The sequence below is a fragment of the Hyperoodon ampullatus genome, assembly GCF_949752795.1.
Source record: "Hyperoodon ampullatus genome assembly, chromosome: 7".
NCBI lineage: Eukaryota > Metazoa > Chordata > Mammalia > Artiodactyla > Ziphiidae > Hyperoodon > Hyperoodon ampullatus.
The window spans coordinates 106,240,260-106,258,533 of NC_136920.1; the positions used below are offsets into that span (position 1 = coordinate 106,240,260).

At 36.0% G+C, this 18,274-nt stretch overlaps 1 protein-coding gene across 2 annotated transcripts in view; it reads left to right on the forward strand.

The window, feature by feature from the left end:
* The window catches only part of ALKBH8 (alkB homolog 8, tRNA methyltransferase), a gene marked incomplete at its 5' end in the record, with an annotated part of 50,089 nt that overhangs the window by 27,476 nt on the left and 4,339 nt on the right, over positions 1–18,274 (forward strand). For both annotated transcript variants that reach the window (XM_079708012.1, XM_079708013.1), the window contains 2 exons: positions 6,213–6,364; positions 9,368–9,624. In XM_079708012.1, the coding sequence (XP_079564138.1) occupies positions 6,213–6,364; positions 9,368–9,624 (409 nt within the window). The remainder of the gene's footprint in view (positions 1–6,212; positions 6,365–9,367; positions 9,625–18,274) is intronic.

An 18,274-nucleotide genomic window follows, 5' to 3' on the forward strand; every position in this document is an offset into this window, starting at 1 on the left:
TTTCTTTCATTTAGTAGGGGTTTTAGCATCTGTAAAACAATTCAGGAAATGTGCATCAAATACTATTATCTAGGTACTTCAGAGTGGAGCTAAAAGCAGAGGATATGGGGGAGGGGTCTGTCTGGGGAAGGCCACATAAGGTCCTGCTCGGTTATAACCTGTAAATTACTTCTTTTCCAATACTCTGAATTAATTAGTTTCAAAAGTAAACAGTTTCAGAGGCTGTCAGCCTGGAAATTCTGATTTTTTAATTGAGATTTTATTTATATATAACACTATTAGTTTCAGATGTACAGCATACTGATTCTCTCTATGTATATATTGCAAAATGGTCAACACAATAAGTCTAGTTAACATCCATCACCACACAGTTACAAATTTTTTTTTCTTTTATTGGGAACTTTTATGATATACTCTCTTAGCAACTATCAAATATGCAATACAGTATTATTAACTATAGACACCATTACAGCACCTGGACTTATTTACTTTAGTATGGGAAGTTTATACCTTTTGACCGCATTTACCATTTCACACACCTTCCCCCACCCCACTTCACCCCACTCCACCGACCCCACAAACCACCAATCTGTTTTCTGTATGTATAAGTTTGTTTTATTTTTATTTTTGTTTTACATTCCACATGTAAGTGAGATCATATGATATTTGTCTTTCTTTCTCTGACTTATTTCACTTAGCATAATGCCCAGTTGTTTTCATGTCTTGGCTATTGTAAATAACGCTGCAATGAACATGGAGGGTACAGATACCTTTTTAAGTTAGTGTTTTTGTTTCCTTCAGATAAATACCCAGAAGTGGAATTGCTTTGTTATGTGGTAGTTATATTAAAATTTTTTGAGGAATCTCCATACTGTTCCATAAGGGTTGCACCAATTTATATAATCACCAACAGTGTACAAGGATTGTCTTTTCTGCACATCCTTGCCAACACTTGTTAATTTTGATAATAGCCATTCTTTTTTTTTTCCCCAATTTTTTTAACATCTTTATTGGAGTATAATTGCTTTACATTGTTGTGTTAGTTGCTGCTGTATAACAAAGTGAATCATCCCCATATCCCCTCCCTCTTGTGTCTCCCTCCCACCCTCCCTTTCCCACCCCTCTAGGTGGTCACAAAGCACGAGCTGATCTCCCTGTGCTATGCAGCTGCTTCCTACAAGCTATCTGTTTTACCTTTGGTAGTGTATATATGTCAATGCCTTTCTCTCACTTAGTCTCAGCTTACCCTTCCCCCTCCCTGTGCCCTCAAGTCCATTCTCTGCGTCAGCATCTTTATTCCTCTCCTGCCCCTAGGTTCTTCAAAAGCATTTTTTTCTTTTAGATTCTATATATATGTGTTAGCATACGGTATTTGTTTTTCTCTTTCTGACTTATTTCACTCTGTATGACAGACTCTAGGTCCATCCACCTCACTACAAATAACTCAATTTTGTTTCTTTTTATGGCTGAGTAATATTCCATTGTATGTACATGCCACATCTTCTTTATCCATTCATCTGTCGATGGACACTTAGGTTGCTTCCATGTCCTGGCTGATAATAGCCATTCTAATAGGTCTAAGCTGATAATCTCATTGTGGCTTTGATTTGCACTTCACTGATTAGTGATGTTGAGCACCTTTTCATGTACCCATTAGCCATCTGTATGTTTTCTTTGGAAAAATATCTATTCAGATCTTCTGCCTATTATTGAGTTCTTGATCTTTTTTTTTTTTTTTTGCAGTGGCACATAGATTGAACTGTAGTCAGTTGTTTTCTATTTTCCCTTTAATTTACACTAGAATTTTATAGATAATAAATTTCATCTTAACTTGATCATATTTTTATCATGTTTGCTTTTTTTTTTAAACTAGGTTTATCTTTTAGCCTTCCTACTAGTTTTAAAAATGGTTGATCTACTACCTTTACTGTATATTTGCCTTTACCAATGAGGTTTTTCCTTTCACAGTTTTTATATTTCTTATGGTCTTTTCTACTTAGAAAAGTCCCTTTAGCCTTTCTTGCAAAGCTGCCTTGGTGATGCTAAACTCTTTTAGCTTTTGCTTGTCTGTAAAACTTTTGAACTCTCCTTCAAGTCTGAATGAAAGCTTTGCTGGGTAGGGTATTCTTGGTTGTAGATTTTTCCCTTTCATCATTTTAAATATATTGTGTCACTCCCTTCTGGCCTGAAGAGTTTCTGCTGAATAGTCAGCCTATAACCTTATGGGAGTTCCCTCGTATGTAACTTGTTGTTTTCCCCTTGCTGCTTTTAATATTCTCTCTTTATCCTTATTTTTTGCCATTTTAATTACAGTGTGTCTGGGTGTGGTCCTCTTTAGGTTGTTCCTGTTTGGGACTCTCTGTGCTTCCTGCACCTGGATGTCTGTTTCCTTTCCCAGGTTAGGGACGTTTTCAGCTCTTGTGTCTTCAAATATGTTCTCTGCCCCTTTCTGTCTCTCTTCTCCTTCTGGGGCCCCTATAGTGTGAATATTAGTGCAATTGATGTGTCTCAGAGGTCTCTTAAACTGTCCTCATTTCTTTTTATTCTTTTTTCTTTTTTCTGTTCAGCTTGAGTGATTTCCACTACTCTGTCTCCAGCTCGATAGTCCATTTCTCTATATATCATCTAATCTACTGATGATTCTGTCTACTGTATTTTTTATTTCAGTGGTCGTATTCTTCAGCTCTGTTTGTTTCTTCTTTATATTTTCTAACTCTTTGTTAAAAATTTCTAACTTCTCGCTCTGTTCATCCAATCTTCTCCTGAGTTCTTTGATGAACTTTACAATCACTACCTTGAACTCTCTGTTGGGTAGATTGCTTATCTCCACTTTACTTAGTTCTTCTTCTGGGGTTTTTATCTTGTTCTTTCATTTGTAACATATCCCTCTTTCACCTCATTTTGCCTAATTTGCTGTTTTTATTTCTATGTATTTGTTGGGTTATATTTCTCAATCTCAGAGAAGTGGTCTTACCTAGGAGTGTCCTATGGGGCCCAGCAGCACACTGCCCTCTGGACATCAGAGCTATATGCTCTAGGGGTGCCCTCTATGTGGACTGCTTGGGTCCTTAAGTTGTGGTGGACAGACTACTGTGGGCTGTCTGGTAGACATGGTTTGTACTTTAATTATATGGTTGATCTTTTTCTTTTCTAGATGTGTAGTCAACATATCTGATTCTTGATAAAGCAGTATCAACAACTTTAGTATAAAATTATGCTTTTTAAAAATTTGCTGAGATCTTTCAGGCCTGGCACATTCCCTGTGAGTATGAAACCCACTTCTGTAGGCAGATAACCTTGCTAGAGTGGGTCAAGCAGAAAACTTGGCTTTAGAAGATTTAACTCTCAGGAATAGATTTAACAAAAGATATACAACACATATACTCTAAAAATCACGAAACACTGGTAAGAGAAATTACAGACCAAAATAAATGAAGAAATAGAGATGACATAATCATGGGTAAGGAACTTAATATTGTTAAGGTATCAGTTATTCCCAAATTGATCTAATGATTTAGTGTAATTCCAGTCAGAATCTTAAAAGACTTTTTTTTTGTAGAAATTGATAAGCAGATTCTAAAATTTACCAGGAAACGTGAGTGATTAAGAATAATCCAGGGACTTCCCTGGTGGCGCAGTGGTTGAGAGTCCGCCTGCCAATACAGGGGACATGGGTTCGTGCCCCGGTCCGGGAAGATCCCACATGCCGCGGAGTGGCTAGGCCCGTGAGCCATGGCCACTGAGCCTGCGCGTCTGGAGCCTGTGCTCCGCAACGGGAGAGACCACAGCAGTGAGAGGCCCGCGTACCACACACACAAAAAATAAAAATTAAAATTAAAATTAAAAAAAATAAAAAAAAGAATAATCCAAACAATCTTGAATATAAGAACAATGTTGCAGGATTTATTCTACCTGACGTTTAAGATTTACTATATATAAAGCTACTTAATCAAAAGAGTGTAGTATTGTTGTACAGATAGACAAACAGACCAGTGGGACAGAATATATTCATAGATATAGTGTCAGTTGATTTTTGACAAAGACGGCAACACAATTCATTGTGGAAAGGAAAATTTTCAACAGATGGTGCTGGGACAGTCAGAGATCTATGTGGAAATAAAATGAGCCTTGATATACCTCATACCATTCACAAAAATTAATATGGGGTAGATCATAAATTTAAATGTAAAAACAAAAACTATGAGATGTCTAGAAGAAAATACAAGAGGATACTTTTGCAGCTCTGGGGTAGGCAAAGTTTTTATTTTAGAAAGGTTTCAGAACACTGTAAAAGAAAAAGAAGACAAAATAACTACATCAAAATTTAAAACTTCTGCTTATCAGAAGACAGCATTAAGAAAATGAAAAGCCAGGCTATACATGGGGGAAAAAATATCCACAATACATATATCTAACAAAGGACTGGTTGTAAGATTTGAACAGATCCTTTACCAGAAGGATCTATGAATGGCTAAAAAGCACATGAAAAGAAACACAATATCATTAGTCATCAGAGAAATACAAATTATAACTGAAATTTTATATCACTTGCTACTTTCTAAAATGGCTAATATTTAAAACTTAGACAATACCAAGTGTTGGTGAGAATGTCAAGCAGCCTGAAACTCTCTTATGTTGCTGGTGGGAGTGTAAAATTATGTGCAACCATCTTGGAAAACTGGTAGTTTCTTACACTATGACCCACCAATTTCACTCTTAGGTATTTTCCCAAGAGTAATAAAAGTATATATCTGAAAAAGATGTGTATAAGCTTTATTTGTAATAGTCCCAAACTAAGAATGCCAAATATCAATAAACAGGAGATTTTGGATAAATTATGGCATGTTCATATAATGAAATTTTACTCAGTGATTAAAGAAAAACAGTGAACTGCTGAAACACACAGCAACATGGCTAAATCTCAAAATTATGTTCAATGGACAAAGCCAGATACAAAATAGTGCCAACTATATATGAAATTCAAGAGCAGACAAAACTATACGGATAGAAATCAGAATAGTGGTTGCTTTGACGGGGGGAAAGACTGACTGGAAAAGGGCACGAGGGAATTTCCTTGGGTAATTGTCTTGATTGGGATGGTGGATACATGGTTGTGTGCATTTGTCAAAATTCATTGAACTGTACACGTAAGATCTGTGCATTTCACTCTATAAATTTAACTTTGAAAAGGCCATATTTTCTTACTAAATGATTCCTTTTTCCCATTCAAAAATTTGATCTTACTTCCAAGATTCCCTTTAAACTTTCTTATAATCTACAATGGCTTGTACCTTTCTCTCTTTAGTTTTCAATCTTTGTTTTACTTATTTTATCTATGTTAATCATATACTTTTTTGTTCCATTATCTGTTGTTTTCTGATGTTGATGTCCTTGACTTGCAGCTAGATTTCACTTACTAAGAAAGATATATTGGAAATTCCAGTGATAATTATGTATTTGTCTATTTCTCCTTTTAGATTTTGTTTTCACTTTTTGCTTTATATATTTTGAGGCTGTGCTATTAGTTAGGTGCATACAAATATATAGGGTTTTTACATAATATTTTTCTGTTGGATTGACCCTGTTATCATTATGAAATGTTCCTTTTTATCTCTATTAATACTTATTGCCTTAAAGTTTACTTTGTCTGATTAGTATAGCTATACCACTTTTCTTTTGGTTTTGCTAGGTATATGCAAAATACTTGTTTTTTGTATGTTGTATCTTTTTTTTCTATCATTTTTCAACCATTCTATGTCCTTACTTATAAGGTGTGTCTCTTGTAATCAGCATATAGTTGGATTTTTAAAAACATCCAATATGAAATTCTTTGTTCTTTAATTGGATTTAAAGTCCTTTTACATTTAACATTACTGATAATTGGATTTAAATTTACTATCTGTTTCCTCTTTGTCCCATCTGTTTCTTGTTTTTTCTTCCTCGGCATTGGTATTAATTAAGCATTTGTTATTGTTCTCTTTTTCTCCTTGCATAGTTTGTTAGCTGTAAATGATTACCCTGGAGATAATTTCCTAAGAGGCAAAGACTTCTATTTCTTTGTTTTTTCCCACAATGCTTAGCAATTCAGGGAAACCAATAGATATTTGCAATAAATTCTTCTAGATTTACTCTATTCGCTTAATATTTTTAAAGGACCTGAAATATTTTTCTGAATACAGTGTTAAATAAACTAATTTGACTGTTGTTTTTAGAATCACACCCAGAAAATTTGATACTGTTCAAGCATCCAAGGGTCACAAAAGTGGAATTATCACCGGAGATGTTGAAGACTTAACTTTAAGCAAGAGGGGAATACGGACATCATTTACCTTTAGGAAAGTGAGGCAAACACCTTGTAATTGTAGTAAGTATATAATTTTGGTTCTCCTGTAAAATGGAGTAAATCTACTATGAAAATCTTTTAAAGTCCCATAAGAACTGAGAAGAGCTTTGTCTTAACTCTTCTAATGGCATTTCCCATGTTTTGCCTTGTATTGTACTTACATATACTTTTCTTAACCACCCCCATAGTTAGGTTTATATTCCTTGAGGGCAGGGACTGCATCTTACTCATCTTTGTTTTCCTCAAACATAGTACTTGAGCATAGTTGGATTCTAAATAAATATTTTATTTATTGTAGTCATGGTTAAGAATACTACAGTTTGGGGGCATTAAAATATCACTTGTACAAAAATAAGTTTTTTTGGAAACAGCTTGTCACATTTCTCGATTACTTCTCATTAACCTACAGGGAAGTTGGAGATGACAAATTGTTCTATAGTAAGTGGATAACTTTAGGGGGATAAACAGTGTTTGTTTTAGTCATTTTGGAAAGGAGTGCTCAAAAATTTGTCAAGGAGGGCTTTCCTGGTGGCGCAGTGGTTGAGAGTCCGCCTGCCATTGCAGGGGACACGGATTCGTGCCCCAGTCTGGGAGGATCCCACATGCCACGGAGCAGCTAGGCCCGTGAGCCATGGCCACTGAGCCTGCGCATCCGGAGCCTGTGCTCCACAACGGGAGGGGCCACAACAGTGAGAGGCCCGCGTACCACAAAAACAACAACAACAAAAACAAAAAAAAACAATTTGTCGAGGATGCTGTTTTGAATCAGTCTGTATAAGTACATCATGACCTGTATTTCTTGGACTCAAATAAAAACCCCTTGTGTTTTATAAATAATATTTTATAATGACAGTGATGTTATGAGCTTTTTACATCCTGGTGGTTTCAGTTATGGGTAGTATCTTAGCAGGAGATTTTGGATTTAGTCATCTTAAAAACATTTTAAATTAAAAATCTTTATTATATGTACAAGATATTATTCTGTTAGGAAACTTGGAATCTTCATATTTGATATCTTCATGTTAGTGAAGCTTAAAATAGGTTTTAACAGGTTTGTTTATTTTGCTAAAAGTGTCATTGAGGACTTAAAAACAAATTTTTTTTGTCAATTAAAAAATACTTATTTAGGGCTTCCCTGGTGGTGCAGTGGTTGAGAGTTTGCCTGCAGATGTGGGGGACACAGGTTCATGCCCCGGTCCGGGAAGATCCCACATGCTGCAGAGCGGCTGGGCTCGTGAACCATCGCTGCTGAGCCTGCGCGTCCGGAGCCTGTGCTCTGCAATGGGAGAGGCCACAACAGTGGGAGGCCCACGTATCGCAAAAAAAAAAAAATTTATTTAGTATTTGATGAATGTCTAACACTACCAGTAGCTTTACAAGGTATAGAAAAATAAAGCATGGCTCTTGTTCTCAAGGAACTTGAAATTTAGTAGAAGAGACAAGTTAGTTTTCTTATGCAAATTTTTTTTTGTTATGGGCATTAATTTAAGGGATGCTATAAGAAGCTCTGATTATATATTCAGTTTACAGATTTTTTTAAAAGTTCAAAGCCATCTTTTGGATACTTTTGGTCAAAATTTGTGGATTTAAGTGATCCTCCCTTTACATAACTGAGATGTTCATAATTTCCAAGAGAATAAAATTTTTAGCAAGACCAGTTTAAGATAATTGTAATGTATATTGTAGTGTAATTGTAATTCTGAGGTGACCAACATAATGTAATCCATCTGTTTCCACATGTATGTTTTAGAGCTCTGAAGCTTTCTGGGGCTACCCTTTTCTTAAATGTCTACATAAAGTGTTTAGAGCTTCACTTTACACATTAGTAGGGACTAGATAATTCCACTCCCATTCAAGGTTTGGAATCTTCTAGTTATATTTAGGGAAAATTCCTGAAGCCATCAATTCTTTGCTGCCACATGATATTTAATTATTGCTAAGTCTTGTCTGTGGTTTCTCTGGGAACACTATTTCCTTTATTCTCTAGTATACTACCCATAAAAAGATGTTGTGTGCCACAGACTGGCTGAAGACAAAGGGAAATTATAGCATAGCCGAGAAAAGGCAAGGATTTGAAATGAATATTAGACGTTATTGCAGAGAAAAGGGAACACTTCAAAATTAATTTGAGACATTGTATCCTAAATTTCCTCTCATCTCCTCTACTTGCTGGTGTTCTCCTTAGGATTTGCTCATTCTATTGAAGGAGGCAACACAGTGTAGTCATTGAGAATGTGGATTCTGGAGTCTCCACTGCCTGGGTTCAAATCTTGACTCTATGATTTACCATCTTTGTCACTTTAGGATCATTATTTAATATTCCGTGTGTCAGTTTCCTCATCTGTAAAATGAATGTAATAGTACCTATTCATAGTGTTACTGTGAGGATTGAGACAATATATGTAAACCACTTCAAACAGTATTCATTAAATCTTGTGATTATTACCAAATCACACTTTGTTTCTAGGTCTGGTTCTTCTTCTGAGAGTCCTAGGGTACCCAGAACTCCTACCAAGACAAAACCCCTAAATCCTGTTAATTGCTAAATTTCTTCTGGTTACACCAGGCCCATCAAGATGCTTTCCTGAATAAGAGGACCTTTAATCCCAAGATGAAATAGGCATCTGTGTTATAAGGCATGCAGAATTACAGTCATATTTTGTTTCAAATGGATTTACCCCTTCTTATATTAGACCCCTCACATACATAATTGGACTTGCTAGGTAAGAACTACTTTTTTTAACTGATAAATCAGAGCCTACTTAACCCTAGTCATCAAACGTGGATTGATTTGCTTTTTCTTTTGAGAAAACAATCACACCTTATGAATCATTTGGATAAAAATAATGGTTTAGCGACTCCCCTGGTGGTCCAGTGGTTAAGACTCCGTGCTTCCAATGCAGGGGGCGTGGGTTCAATCCCAGGTCGGGGAACTAAGATCCCACATGCCGCGTGGTGCGGCCAAAAAATAAATTTAAAAAACAAATAAGTAAATGGTTTATATTGCTTTCTTTTATTCATTAGGTTACCCTTTGTTCTGTGACAGCCAGATGAAGGAGACTCCCACATCATTTCCAGAGAATGATAAAGAAGCCTCACAACTGGAGCAAGAATATGTCCATCAAGTTTATGAAGAAATTGCTAGACACTTTAGCAGCACGAGACATACCCCTTGGCCACACATCGTGGAGTTTTTGAAAGCTTTGCCAAGTGGTTCACTAGTTGCTGATATTGGATGTGGAAATGGAAAGTATCTTGGCATCAATAAGGAGTTATATATGGCAAGTAATTGTTGCTTCTGGCTTTCTTTTTGCTTTATTTGTAAGGGTTATTATCACCTTCGTCATGATATAATGCTGTGTTTTTAGGTCACTGCAGAAAATTGTAACCAACAGGTTGAAAATTAATGAACACTCCCATTCTTTTTTATTCCTCTAGAAATTTATGGGCATGCCATTATTTGCAGGTTTTTTTTTGGTCCCTTCAGATTTTGCTTTCTAAGAAGATTATCAGTAAAACTATCTTATATTTATAAAACTCTTTACAGGTTATAAAGGATTTTTATAGAAACCATTTTCTTTCCTAGTTCCTTATAAGTATGAGAAGTATAAAGCAGATATTTTCATCCATCTTTTATAAATGAAGAAACTGAGGCTCACAGAAGTTATATTACTTCTTTGGTGTTACATTATTAGAGGATATAACTGGAACTTGAACCTATGCCTTATGACTCCAAATCTAGTGTTCTTTTACTCATAATAGAAAAAAAAAGTTAGTATTTATTGTTGTCTTACTGTTGAGAAAATTAAACCTCAAGTAGATTAAAAATTTGACCAAGGTTATAGTGCTAGACCTAGGACTTGAACTCACTTCTCTCTGATGCCAAAGTTTCTGTTTTCTGTTGTTATAATTTCCTTTTCTAATGGATCACTTTTATCTCTGCTATGCTAGGAAGTAGGAAGTTCTCCCTGCATTAGTGCATTGTTGTAAGTACTCGTGTCAACACTGCTCTGTGAGGACTGGAGCTTCCCTTTCTCAAGATTAGGGGAGGAAGGACTAGAGTAAGGGGAGTATATAAGGAGAATGAGAGCAGTCTACCTTCATGGGCTGTTGTAGTATGTCAGATTGCTTGTAATCTTTATTTTTACCTCATCCTAGATATTGTACACCTACATGAAGAAATAACGGTACTACTGCAATTGAGGAAAGGTAGACTTTGTGCATTAAGAGGCAGATAGAAGAATCGCTTTTCATCAAGAGAAGACAAGTATTCATATATTGTCACCATGTTAACAATTAAATTTTAGTTTATGAGGAATAAGGTCTAGTGAATTAAGTTTGTTCATGTTGAAGAGGAAATGGGTTTTAGATTTGGCACAACTCTAACCACAGCTTAAAACAAAGTATATCTTCTGATGTTTTAATCTTAAGGTACTGTCCAAAAATGTTTCTCAGGAAGCGCTGCTTTTACACTTTCTTGATGATAACCTGTGGCTTTGTCTAGTTGGGTATCAATTGTGACAGTGAAACTAGGTTGAAGTCAAACACACTGACTTAGTCATATGATAATATTATCCTGTTACAGTTAAGAAAAATGATTTCTTGATAAACTGAACCAAAAACCTGAAGCTGATTCAAGAAGGAATATATTCAGAAGAATTAGAAAATCATAAGTGTACTCACTCTCCATAATCTACATTCATTTTATCAGTGGCAGTCTGCATGTGTTCTTTCCTGTCTGCTCTTCCTGAAACCTACTGCCATTGTCTGACCTCTAGAGAAGGCTCAGTAGGTGTGGTTCAATGAATGAATGAAAACTACTTGTCTGGGTTGGAGTTATGGTTTTCATTATACAAGATATGGAATTATGTATGATATAAGAGAAACCTACTTTTTTAAGCTGCTAAGGCTCCAACCTGGATGGAGCAATGATACTTGAGTGTATTTTGAACAGCCATCTTTGAGCATGAAAATATGTGCATTTCTTGACATTCATAAGAGGATGTGACCTGAGACATTCACTCTGGGTATTCAAATGTATATCTAAGATAGTCTCAGAATTTAAAAAATTATTAGTATCACTATTTTATATAATTTCCTTTACAAAGTATATTTTTAAAATACTAGCTGGGGCTCTCATGGAAATAGTTTTATAAACAACTATTCATTTCTCTTAGAAGTATATGTGGTGAATCTGTTCTTATCTGATCTGAGTTATGCATGAGCTTGTTCTTCTGCTCTTTAACTCAAAATTTCTATATTCTAGCTAAGAAACATTTCTTATTTAGACTCCATCATTCCTAGCATCAGCATTAGCTGTTGGCTTTATTTTCAGAGTTAAATTTTATAAGAAAGATTTTATACCTTCAAGAAACTTATTGCCTTTATAATTGTACCAATAATAGATGAGATGTGCATACCTAGAGCTTGGTCTAGCTTATTCACTACGTGATGTTCTGTGCATTGATCTTAGAGTACCCTCAGTCCGAATGTGTTTCTTAGATAAATACTTACTTAAAAACAAGACCTGTATATATGCTGTCTACAAGAGACCCACTTTGGACCTAGGGACACATAAAGACTGAAAGTGAGGGGATGGAACAAGATATTCCATGCAAACGTAAATCAGAAGAAAACTGGAGTAGCAATTCTCATATCAGACAAAAGAGACTTTAAAACAAAGACTATTACAAGAGACAAAGAAGGACACTACATAATGATTAAGGGATCAATCCAAGAAGAAGATATAACAATTGTAAATATGCCCCCAACATAGGAGCACCTCACTACATGACAAATGCTAACAGCCATAAAAGGGGAAATCAACAGTAACACAATCATAGTAGGGGACTTTTAACACCCCACTTTCACCAATGGACAGATCATCCAAAATGAAAGTAAATAAGGAAACAAGCTTTAAATGATACATTAAACAAGATGGACTTAATTGATATTTATAGCACATTCCATCCAAAAACAACAGAATACACTTTCTTCTCAAGTGCTCATGGAACATTAAACAGGATAGATCATATTTTGAGTCACAAATCAAGCCTTGGTAAATTTAAGAAAATTGAAATCATATCAAGTATCTTTTCCAACCACAACTCTATGAGACTAGATTAGGAAAAAATATGTAGAAAATACAAACACGTGGAGGGTAAACAATACACTACTAAATAACCAAGAGATCACTGAAGAAATCAAAGAGGAAATCAAAAAAGAAACAAATGACAATGAAAACACAACGACCCAAAACCTATGGGATGCAGCAAAAGCAGTTCTAAGAGGGAAGTTTACAGCAATACAATCCTACCTCAAGAAACAAGAAACATCTCAAATAAACAATTTAACCTTACACCTAAAACAATTAGAGAAAAAAGACAAAAACCTCCAAAGTTTGCAGAAAGAAAGAAACCTTAAAGAACAGATTAGAAATAAATGAAGAAAACAATAGCAAAGATCAATAAAATTAAAAACTGGTTCTTTGAGAAGATAAACAAAATTGATAAACCATTAGCCAGACTCATCAAGAAAAAAAGGGAGAAGACCCAAATCAACAGAATTAGAAATGAACAAGGAGAAGTAACAACTGACACTGCAGAAATAAAAAGGATCATGAGAGATTACTTAAAAGCAGCTGTATGCCAATAAAATGGACAACCTGGAAGAAATGGACAAATTCTTAGAAAAGCACAACCTTCTGGGACTGAAACAGGAAGAAATAGAAAATACAAATAGACCAATCACAGGCACTGAAATTGAGACTGTGATTAAAAATCTTCCAACAAACAAAAGTCGAGGACCAGAAGGCTTCACAGACGAATTCTATCAAACATTTAGAGAAGAGCTAACACCTATTCTTCTCAAACTCTTCCAAAATATAGCAGAGAGAGGAACACTCCCAAACTCATTCTGCGAGGCCACCATCAACCTGATACCAAAAGCAGACAAAGATGTCACAAAGAAAGAAAACTACAGGCCAATATCACTGATGAACATAGATGCAAAAATCCTCAACAAAATACTAGACAGAATCCAACAGCACATTAAAAGGATCATACACCATGGTCAAGTCGGGTTTATCCCAGGAATGCAAGGATACTTCAGTAAATACAAATCAATCAATGTGATAAACCATATTAACAAATTGAAGGAGAAAAACCATATAATCATCTCAATAGGTGAAGAAAAAGCTTTTGAGAAAATTTAACACACATTTATGATAAATCCTTTATCAGTTGCTTCATTTGCAAATATTTTCTCCCATTCTGAGGGTTATCTTTTTGTCTTGTTTATGTTTTCCTTTGCTGTGCAAAAGCTTTTAAGTTTCATTAGGTCCCATTGGTTTATTTTTGTTTTTATTTCCATTTCTCTAGGAGGTGTGTCAAAAACGATCTTGCTGTGATTTATGTCAAAGTGTGTTCTTCCTATGTTTTCTTCTAAGAGTTTTATCTTACATTTAGGTCCTTAATCCATTTTGAGTTTATTTTTGTGTATGGTGTTAGGAAGTGTTCTAACTTCATTCTTTTATATGTAGCTGTCCAGTTTTCCCAGCACCACTTGTTGAAGTGGCTGTCTTTTCTCCATTGTATATTCTTGCCTCCTTTATCAAAGTTAAGGTGACCATATGTGTGTGGGTTTATCTCTGGGCTTTCTATCTTGTTCCATTGATCTGTATTTCTGTTTTTGTGCCAGTACCATACTGTCTTGATTATTGTAGCTTTGTAGTATAGTCTGAAGTCAGGGAGCCTGATTCCTCCAGTTCCATTTTTCTTTCGCAAGATTGCTTTGGCTATTGGGGTCTTTTGTGTTTCCATACAAATTTTGAAATTTTTTGTTCTAATTCTGTGAAAAATGCCATTGGTAGTTTGATAGGGATTGCATTGAATCTGTAGATTGTTTTGGGTAGTATAGTCATTTTCACAGTGTTGATTCTTCCCATCCAAGAACATGGTATATCTCTCCATCTGTTTGTATCATCTTTAATTTATTTCATCAGTGCCTTATAGTTTTCTGCATACAATTCTTTTGTCTCCTTAGGTAGGTTTATTCCTAGGTATTTTATTCTTTTCATTGCAATGGTAAATGAGAGTGTTCCCTTAATTTCTCTTTCAGATTTTTCATCATTAGTGTATAGGAATGCAAGAGATTTCTGTGCAGTAATTTTGTATCCTACTTTACCAAATTCATTGATTAACTCTAGTAGTTTTCTGGTAGCATCTTTAGGATTCTCTATGTATAGTATCATGTCATCTGCAAACAGTGACAGCTTTACTTTTTCTTTTCTGATTTGGATTCCTTTTATTTCTTTTTCTTCTCTGATTGCTGTGGCTAAAACTTCCAAAACTATGTTAAATAATAGTGGCGAGCGTGGATAACCTTTTCTTGTTGCTGATCTTAGAGGAAATGGTTTCAGTCTTTCACCATTGAGAGTGATGTTGGCTGTGGGTTTGTCATATATAGCCTCTCTTATGTTGACATAAGTTCCTTCTGTGCCTACTTTCTTGAGAGTTTTTATCATAAATGGGTGTTGAGTTTTGTTGAAAGCTTTTTCTGCATATATTGAGATTATCATATGGTTTTTATTCTTCAATTTGTTGATACAGTGTATCATATGGATTGATTTGCAGATATTGAAAAATCCATGCATTCCTGGGATAAATCCCACTTGAACCTGGTATATGATCCTTTTTCTATGTTGTTGAATTCTGATTGCTAGTATTTTGTTGAGGATTTCTGCGCTTATATTCAACAGTGATATTGGCCTGTAAGTTTCTTTTTTTTGTGGCATCTTTGTGTGGTTTTGGTATCAGGGTGATTGTGACCTCATAGAATGAAGTTGGGTATGTTTCTTCCTCTGCAATTTTTGGAAATAGTTTCAGAAGCATAGGTGTTAACTCTTCTCTAAATGTTTGATAGGATTCGCCTGTGAAGCCATCTGGTCCTGGACTTTTGTTTTTTGGGAGCTTTTAATCATAGTTTCAATTTCATTACTTGTCATTGGTCTGTTCATATTTTCTATTCCTGATTCAGTCTTGGAAGATTATACCTTTCTAAGAAATGGTCCATTTCTTCTAAGCTGTCCATTTTATTGGCATATAGTTGCTTGTAGTAGTCTCTTATGATCCTTTGTATTTCTGTGGTGTGAGTTGTAACTTCTTTTTCATTTCTAATTTTATTGATTTGAGTCCTCTCCTTTTTTTCTTGATGAGTCTGGATAAAGTTTTATCAATTTTGTTTATATTTTCAAGAACATTCCCTTCCTCTTTTGTTCTCTTTTGTGATTTGATGACTGTCTTTAGTGTTGTGTTTGGATTGCTTTTTCTTTTGTGTGTATGTATGAATTGTAGGCTTTTGGCTTGCAGTTACTTTGAGATTTTGATATAGCAGTCTATATGTATATATACAAGATTATTTTAAGTTGGTGGTCTCTTAATTTCCAATGCATTTCCAATACCCTGCATTTGTACTCTCCTCACAGTTGCTGGTTTTCGATATATTTGCGTGTGGATGATTTCCTACCTTTATTGTATGTTTGCCTTTACCAGTGAGCTTTCCCATTTGTAATTTTCTTATTTTTAATTGTGGCTTTTTCTTTTCTGCCTAGAGATGTTCCTTTAGCATTTGTTGTAAAGCTGGTCTGGTGGTGCTGAATTCTCTTAGCTTTTGCTTGTCTGTAAAGCTTTTGATTTCTCTGTCAAATCTGAACGAGGGCCTTGATGGGTAGAATATTCTTGTTTGTAGGTTTTTCCCTTTCATCACTTTAAATATATTGTGCCACTCCTTTCTGGCTTGCAGAGTTTCTGCTGAAAAATCATCTGTAACTTTATGTGGATTCCCTTGTATGTTATTTTTTGCTTTTCCATTGTTGCTTTTAATATTTTCTCTTTGTCTTGAATTTTTGTCAAGTAGATTAATATGTGTCTCAACATGTTCCTCCTTGGTTTTATCCTGTATGGGACTCTCTGCACTTCCTGTACTTGGGTGATTTTTTCCTTTCCCGTGTCAGGGAAGTTTTCAGCTATTATCTCTTCCATAATTTTGTCAGGTCCTTTCTCTCTCTCTTCTCCTTCTGGAGCCCCTATAATGCAAATGTTGGTACATTTAATGTTGTCCCAGAGGTCTCTTACATTGTCCTCATTTCTTTTCATTCTTTTCTCTTTATTCTGTTCCATGGCAGTGATTCCACCATTCTGTCTTTCCAGTCGCTTATCTGTTCTTCTGCCTCATTTATTCTGCTGTTGATTCCTTCTAGTGTAGTTTTCATTTTACTTATCGTATTGTTCACCTCTGTTTGTTTGTTCTTTATACCTTTGTTGAATATTTCTAGTATCTTCTCAGTCTGTGCCTCCATTCTTTTCCCCAGATTTTGGATCATCTTTACTATCATTACTCTGAATTCTTTTCCAGGTAGACTGCGTATCTCCACTTTACTTAGTTATTCTTCTAGGGTTTTATCTTGTTCCTTCGTGTCGAACATATTTCTCTGTCATCTCACTTTGTCTAACTTTCTGTGTTTGCAGTTTCTGTTCTGCAGGCTGCAGGATTGTAGATTGTAGGCTGTAGGCTGCAGGATTATAGGTGGGTGAGACTAGTCTAGAGGGTTGTGCAGGCTTCCTGGTCAACAGGACTGGTGCCTGCCCACTGGTGAGTGGAGCTGGGCCTTGTCCCTCTGGTGGGCAGGGCCATGTCAAGGATGTGTTTAGAGGCGGCTGTGGGCTCAGGACGAGTTTTGGCAGCCTGTCTGCTGATGGGCGGGGCTGTGTTCCCTCCCTGTTGGTTGTTTGGCCTGAGGCATCCCAGCACTGGAGCCTATAGCCTGCTGGGTGGTGCCAGATCTTGGTATCAAAATGGCGGCCTCCAGGAGATCTCACACCAATGAGTACTCCCTGTTACCTCTATCTCTGCCACCAGTGTTTTTATTCCCACAATGAGCCACAGCCGCCACCCCAGCCCACCCCTCCACGATACCTTCCAAGACCAGCAGGTAGTTCTGGCCAGGCTCCTATGAAGTCACCGAGTCCCTGGGTCTTGGTGCGCATGAAACCTTGTGTGCACCCTCCGAGACTGGAATTTCTGTTTCCCCCAGTCCTGTGGAGTTCCTGCAGTCAAACCCTGCTGGCCTTCAAAGCCAAATGCTCTGGGGGCTCCTCCTTCCAATACCAGGCCCTTAGACTGGGGAGCCCGACATGGGCGTAGAACTCTCACTCCTGTGGGAGAACCTTTGTGAAGTATTTTCCAGTTTGTGGGTCGCCCACCCAGAGGAATGGGGTTTGATTGTGCTGCAAATACGCCCCTCCTACTGTCTCGTTGTGGCTTCTCCTTTGTCCTTGGATGTAGAATATGTTTTTTGTTGATTGTTGTTCAGCAGTTAGTTGCGATTTTGATGTTTTCTTGAGAGGACTTCAGTGTTTTTGTGAGAGGAGGTGAGCTCAAATCCTTCTACTCTACCATCTTGTCTCCACCACTCTCAAGAGTTAAGTACATTAATACAGAGAATCTGCTTTAACATATGGTGGGTATTCATTAAAAGCAATTTCATTAGCCTGTTTACCTTTTTCCATATTTTGGATTATTTTCTTAGGATAAATTTTTTGAAGAATGATTATTGGGTGAAAAATTGTGAACATTTTTATCTTTCTTAAAAAATGGTTTGCCAGATTGCTTTTTAATTTGTACTGTCAACAACACTTTATGACAGGAAGTTGTATCACAGTGCTATCACTGTGGTATACTTTGGTTTTAAAATATTTTTGATACTTTAATAGGAGAAAAGTGAAACCTTGTTTAGTTTGATTACTAAGTTGGATACTTTTTCATTTATACCAGTACTTCCAGAATTTCATATTTAATATTATGTTGAAGACTTTAAAAATTATAAAAAAGTATAAAGTATACATTTTAAGCCCTACCAATATGTGTTTTTAT